Source organism: Olea europaea, unplaced genomic scaffold (assembly GCF_002742605.1).
Source record: "Olea europaea var. sylvestris unplaced genomic scaffold, O_europaea_v1 scaffold3515, whole genome shotgun sequence".
Lineage (NCBI taxonomy): Eukaryota > Viridiplantae > Streptophyta > Magnoliopsida > Lamiales > Oleaceae > Olea > Olea europaea.
Genome location: NW_019254281.1, coordinates 10,754 through 16,851, shown reverse-complemented (window position 1 = coordinate 16,851; position 6,098 = coordinate 10,754). Strand labels below are relative to the sequence as shown.

The 6,098-nt window shown below is 36.9% G+C and overlaps 2 protein-coding genes across 3 annotated transcripts; both read left to right on the top strand.

The window, feature by feature from the left end:
- On the top strand, nt 1-3,268 carry LOC111386346 (methyl-CpG-binding domain-containing protein 11-like). Its single transcript, XM_023010808.1, has 3 exons — nt 1-77; nt 193-270; nt 2,100-3,268. The coding sequence occupies exons 2-3, from the start codon at nt 202-204 to the stop codon at nt 2,991-2,993; spliced, it is 963 nt and encodes a 320-aa protein (XP_022866576.1). The 5' UTR covers nt 1-77; nt 193-201; the 3' UTR covers nt 2,994-3,268.
- A 453-nt stretch (nt 3,269-3,721) lies between these two features.
- On the top strand, nt 3,722-5,996 carry LOC111386345. Of its 2 annotated transcripts, XM_023010806.1 has the most exons (9): nt 3,756-3,898; nt 4,201-4,394; nt 4,471-4,600; nt 4,718-4,802; nt 4,892-4,970; nt 5,096-5,209; nt 5,292-5,404; nt 5,483-5,593; nt 5,674-5,996. In XM_023010806.1, the coding sequence occupies exons 2-9, from the start codon at nt 4,388-4,390 to the stop codon at nt 5,788-5,790; spliced, it is 756 nt and encodes a 251-aa protein (XP_022866574.1). In that variant the 5' UTR covers nt 3,756-3,898; nt 4,201-4,387; the 3' UTR covers nt 5,791-5,996. The 2 variants fall into 2 exon arrangements, with proteins under 2 accessions (XP_022866573.1, XP_022866574.1); XM_023010805.1 differs by lacking the exon at nt 4,201-4,394 and having other exon boundaries at nt 3,722-3,898.
- The last annotated feature ends 102 nt before the right edge of the window (nt 5,997-6,098 follow it).

The window sequence follows — 6,098 nt, the reverse complement described above, 5'->3', positions numbered from 1 at the left end:
TACAGCTTCAACGGTTAAATCCACCTCACAGGATTCTAACACGTTTCAAATCGAAAGGTTTGATTTCTTTATCTTTGGTAAAAAGGAGAATTTAAGTGGAGAATTCTCAGATAAATTTTTTTGCTTGAATTTGTTGTACGTTGTTCTTCGTGTTGTTGTATTTTGGGAGGTGAATTTGTTGTTGAATTGCAGGTAATTAGAATGGCCGAGGCTCAGAGCGGTGAGGTCGTGTCGGTGGAGCTCCCTGCTCCGGCTGCTTGGAAAAAATTGGTACTTTTTATTCTTATTTTTTGTTATATTTTCTTTTGGAAGTACGGATTCTAACACGTTTCAAATCGAAAGGTTTGATTTCTTTATCTTTGGTAAAAAGGAGAATTTAAGTGGAGAATTCTCAGATAATTTTTTTGCTTGAATTTGTTGTACGTTGTTCTTCGTGTTGTTGTATTTTGGGAGGTGAATTTGTTGTTGAATTGCAGGTAATTAGAATGGCCGAGGCTCAGAGCGGTGAGGTCGTGTCGGTGGAGCTCCCTGCTCCTGCTGCTTGGAAAAAATTGGTATTTTTTATTCTTATTTTTTGTTATATTTTCTTTTGGAAGTATTCTTTGTAATTATGGTTATGTGGAAATGTTTTCTAATTTTATGGCTAGGGTTTATGGTGATTAATGGGAACATATTTTTTTATGGACATAAAAATTACAGAATTGTTGAATGTTACAAGTAATTACTAAAGTTTTTAACTATGCATCTACTGTAACTTCTATAACTAGAATGATAATCTTGTCCTAACCGTGGGTTCAATTTACTCCCAATCTGTTCAAGTAATTTGGTAAGGGGGTTTTTCAAATAATAGGAAAACTGACCAAATTTGTGAGTTTTTAAAATTTAAAGGCATGAAGCAACTGCCTTGGTCACTTGAGTGTTGAGTCGTCTCCGATTTTTTTGCCACAAGGGTGTTCAACCACTTAATTAAGTGGGTCTGTCTCTGCATTAAACTTTAAGCATTGTTTGGAAACTTAGTTTCATACTGGAAATCATGTAAATGAACTACATCACATTGTGGACAATGTCTCCAAGTGGTTGACATCTCAACCCAAGATTTAAGGTGACAATATTTGTTGCCTATCCGGTTTTCATACTAATAGTTGAAAGCCCAAGCCGGTTCATTAAGCGCGAGTTTATACAAGGGGGAGATGTTCGAGTAAGATGCTGACGTGCTTGGGAAATACCAGCCTCAGCTACGGAATCCTGGCTGCCTTAAGACCCTGCAACCTGTTATCTTCTTATTATTTTTCTTGTATATTGTTGATTGAAGACTGAAGAGTATAATGGCTTAGATTCCCAGTACAGTGTTATGGATAACATCCAATCTGATCAGATTAAGTAAATTACATGTAGGTTTTTCAACTATTGCGTACCAATCAACTCTCTTGAATCTTTAGTAATGCAGTTGCCGGTTATGGAATTAATATCCTTGGAAGATCCTTGTTTTTGTGAGTTTAACCTTCTTCGGGTTTATAAAGCCATTGAAGTTAGATGTGTAATTATTGCTGGTCTAGGTCATAGAGTGCTTAGAGTTGACAATTGCACCGGGAATCACATTCTGACATCCTAGACTATTTTCCAACCAACAGAATTGTCCTTTTATTTTCTGAAAGTATTCTTATAATAATGGAGGGACCTAGACTTAACCTCGGAAAAGTAAACAAATGTAGTGAAAATGACCTCCGCAACGCTCTGTGGACCTGTGAGGGATCTATTAGAGTCAATGAAGAATCCTTAAGTTTCTAAACGTGGATTGGCTTAGTGGTTTGAGGCTTGTGCAGTTAGTCAGTGTAGATAATATCAATGAAACGAGAATTTTCATATACGAGTTGATATTGCATATAAATTTATTGAATAGAAAGAGGTTAGATTAATCAAATCTAATCCTACAAGTTATCTTTAAGTATGTAAAAGACAAGTCACATGAGTGCCTTTGAGACATTTTAATGCATTTCTGTGATTTCTCATGTGCAAGAATGCCCCAATTTTTTATTGTTATCAGTATTTTTTTCCATCCTTAACATATTTTGACACTGTTAATGATAATTTTTTTGTAGTACATGCCAACAAAGGGAACACCAAGGAAGAATGAAATTTCATTTATTGCTCCTACTGGCGAGGAAATTATTAACCGAAAACAGCTGGAGAAGTACTTAAAGTCTCACCCTGGAAACCCTGAAATATCACTATTTGATTGGAGCACTGGTGAGACTCCAAGAAGATCATCAAGGATCAGTGAGAAGGCCAAGGCCACACCTCCATCTAAAGAGAGTGAGTGGCCAAACAAGCGGAGGAGGAAAGCATCAGGTAGTAAGAAAGACAAGGAGATTAACACTGGAAATGAGGAATCAGAATGGAAGAAAGAGGCTAAAACACAAGATGAAGAAGTCGGTGAGAACAAAGAACAAGAGAAACAAACTGATAATCTGATGGATTCTGAGCCAAACAGGGAAGATGAAAAGCAGGAAGATCCTCTGACTGAATTGGATGAGAAAGGGACCAAGGAAAATCCTGGGACAGATGTTGAGCTGCACGGTGATAACCAAGGGAAGAGTGTCAATGTTGAGATATGTGGAAATGATAAGGATGAAACTACTGACAAAAGTAACAGGGTTGAAGTCATTTCAAAGGTGGAAGAATTGTTATCTGGAGTGGAAGAGAAGCCATATTCTGGTTCTGCAGAGCTTGGTGTGGATGAGGAGAAACAGTTTAAGGAATGTAGTGTTCCCATGGAAGCTGCTGTGGATGGAGCTAAAAATGAGATTCTTTCTGGTGCAGCCCCTACATCTGCTGCACAAACTAATGGATTCCAGGATATTATTGGGAAAACTAATTTGCAGGTGGAGGATCAAGAGAAGATTATGAATGGAGACAACATGGAAAATGGAAAGATGAACCTAATGGGGGCAACATTTACCTCAGATCAGCCTTCACCGGCTGCTACTAGTTGAATGTAATTTTAATGGCTATCTTCTGTAGATCTCCACATAATTCTGACATTTGCCTTGTTGCGATGACTGTAATATTAAATGATGACTAGGCTAGTCTTATTTTGAGGTAGGCAATCAACCTTGCTGGATTGTATGACATTGTAGTTTTTGTATTTTCTGTGGGGAAATTTAGATTGTTATTGTAAACAGATAAGGTTACGATGTCCCGTGTTTCCCTACAAGTTTGGTAAAGAATGTAGCTATTTGGTTAAGATTATATGTGCTTTGTTTGGTTATGCTCTGAGTTTGTTCGTTCGTTCTTAGGAAAATGTGCTCATATCTCTGTTCATTACTTTTCTTGAATAACTAGGAGGCAACATTGCAAGGACTCAATAAGTCAGTTTCAAAAACTTAGATTTCCTTATATTTAATGTTGCACTTCCATTGGCCATCTATGTAATTAATTTTCACATTCATAATTTAGTAATTAGTATTGAAATATATTATCTAATTCTCCCTACTAAGCATGGCAAAAAGGGTCCAAAAAAAGAGGCGGTGGGGTTGGATCAGATATTTGTATGGTGAGAGGCCGTTGATAGTGAGGTCCAGATTTTTTTTTTCCTTTTTGATTTCACACCAGGTACATGCAAATTATATTCTTTTGTTTGTTTTTATTGGTAAGAGATATTTTTAAATGCATTTGTTTGGCTTTGTCAAGAGATATTTTTTTTATTCTGTGGTTGTATTTATATTTCTCCCTGCAATGTTATCCTTCATTATCTGAACCTTACTCTCAAACCACCTCAACCTTACTGCCTGCAATATGGCTGCTGCTGCTGCTGCAGCTTCAACTGCTTCTTTTACTTCTTCGAAGCAAATTGTATCGACTCCAAGTAACACTACTAGTACCTCACTTTCAACACATGGTATGTTTTACATTCTTTTGCTTCTTCATAGTCATGAGACTGTGGTCTTTTAGCTTTGTTTTCATCTTGGAAATAATTCATGGTCGACGAATACGAAATATTGCTTTTTCTGATTGTTCCTGGATCAAGGTTTTCATGGATATATCATTTTTTGTTGTTTATCTACACTGAATTGAGAAGTTTCATATCTGAATATAGAAATCGTTTTAATCCTCGAGAGGTGAATAAGTTAACAAAATTTTGGATGTGTTTCTTCTTGTTCTTGAATTTATGCATTGCATACATATTAAATTGTTTGAAAGGCAATAGACACATAGAGGAGGAGGAGCGTTATTATAAAGCTTGATCAAAGAAGGGATAGTCTGAAGAAGTCCATGTACAGATGCTGTTCGTATTCATTGGCAAAACTCCTCACAATCAAGTGTCTACGCAACCCATTTCAGAAAATTGTACACAAATTAGGTGTTTGAAAAATGAAACCACTTGTACATGAGAGGTTGTGTTGAAGATGAAATTTAAATATATGAATTTTTCCAAGGGCTTCTGCTTATATGTCTGGTGTTCTATTGCAGCTACTACTTTGATGGGTGCATCTCTGCGGAGATTTCATTCAACTAAGCGAAAATTTGTTAAGGCTAGAGGAAAGGTAATTGCCGCCGCTGCTGCTCCAGTTGCAATAGCTCCAGTTGAGGAAGTTAAAGAGTGAGTTCTTAACTCGTCTCTATCTGGAGTTCACTAAGAATTATTTCTACACTGAATTAATTTACAATTTATAATATACGAAGCTTGATTAGAGAATCCCTTGATCACTGTTTCCAGATATGTACTTCCGACATGGGCTGAATTCGACCTTGGAAGAGCTCCAGTCTACTGGAAAACTATGAATGGTCTTCCTCCTTCTTCAGTATGTGTAATATCAACAACAGCATTAATGAATTTGAACATTCATTTCTTTTATTGAACTTTGCATCTGATTATGACGAAGAATTTCAGGGAGAAAGGCTGAAGCTATTTTATAATCCAGCTGCTGGCAAACTCGTTCCTAATGAAGATTACGGAATTGCTTTTAATGGTAAGCTTTCACATGCTTCTATTCAGAACTTTATGTACTGCCCTTCATTTAGATTAGGGTTGGAGTTGCCTTGAATATTCATCAAGTACTGTCTTAAGATGAAAGTTCAATTCATCGATTTGCAGGAGGTTTCAACCAGCCCATCATGTGTGGTGGTGAGCCGAGGGCGATGCTGAATAAAGTTCGAGGGAAAGCTGATCCTGCTATTTACACAATCCAAATTTGTATCCCCAAACATGGTACCCTCATAACCAAATTTTTACATCCTTTTTACTCGATATAAAGTTGTTTCGGTAGCTATGACATTTTTCTATTTGGCAGCTGTAAGTTTGATATTCTCATTCACAAATGGAACTGATTGGGATGGTCCATATAGACTGCAATTTCAAGTTCCAAGAGCTTGGCGTAATAAACCAATAGATTTCTTCGCCGAGGTAGGTAACAAAATGTTTTATGTTCTTAAGTTTCGGGCATTTCTCCAATAGAAAGCTTTACTTTATCTTTGGTTTCAGGGGCTTGCACAGGAGTTGAGTAAAGAAGGTGCATGCGAAAGAGCAATTTTCCCGGACACTAGTATCATCGCTACAAGATGTGCCATGATTGGTAACTTATCGGTCGAAGGAGTAAGTGAATTCGATATTTAAACTTTTATCATTTAAGAAGATAAACCATTATATCTAATGTAATTCTCATGCGAATGCAGGGTGACCGCTGCAATCTTGATCTTGTACCTGGATGCACCGATCCTAGCTCACCCATGTATGATCCTCTAGCCAATGTGGATGATGGCTCTTGCCCTTATTCTGATTTGGAGGATTAAAATCGCGGTTCGTTGCTCGTCTTTGCATCGGTATCGTGTTTTATAATGTGTCGATGGCCTTGTATGTCTTTTATAGATACTATCAAACAAGGCTGCAAGTAATCTTATAGATTAAATGGTGAATCCAATCCTGTACAGTACAGAACATTCTTGCAGTTTAATATTCAAAAAAATGATGATTATAATCTATAATGACTTTATTTACAGATGACTTTAAACTTGCACGTTACAAAAAACTTGACCATTGACCCGGTCCAAAAAGTACTGCCACCCATCTGTTAAATTAACATTTATCAGAGTTCTTATCC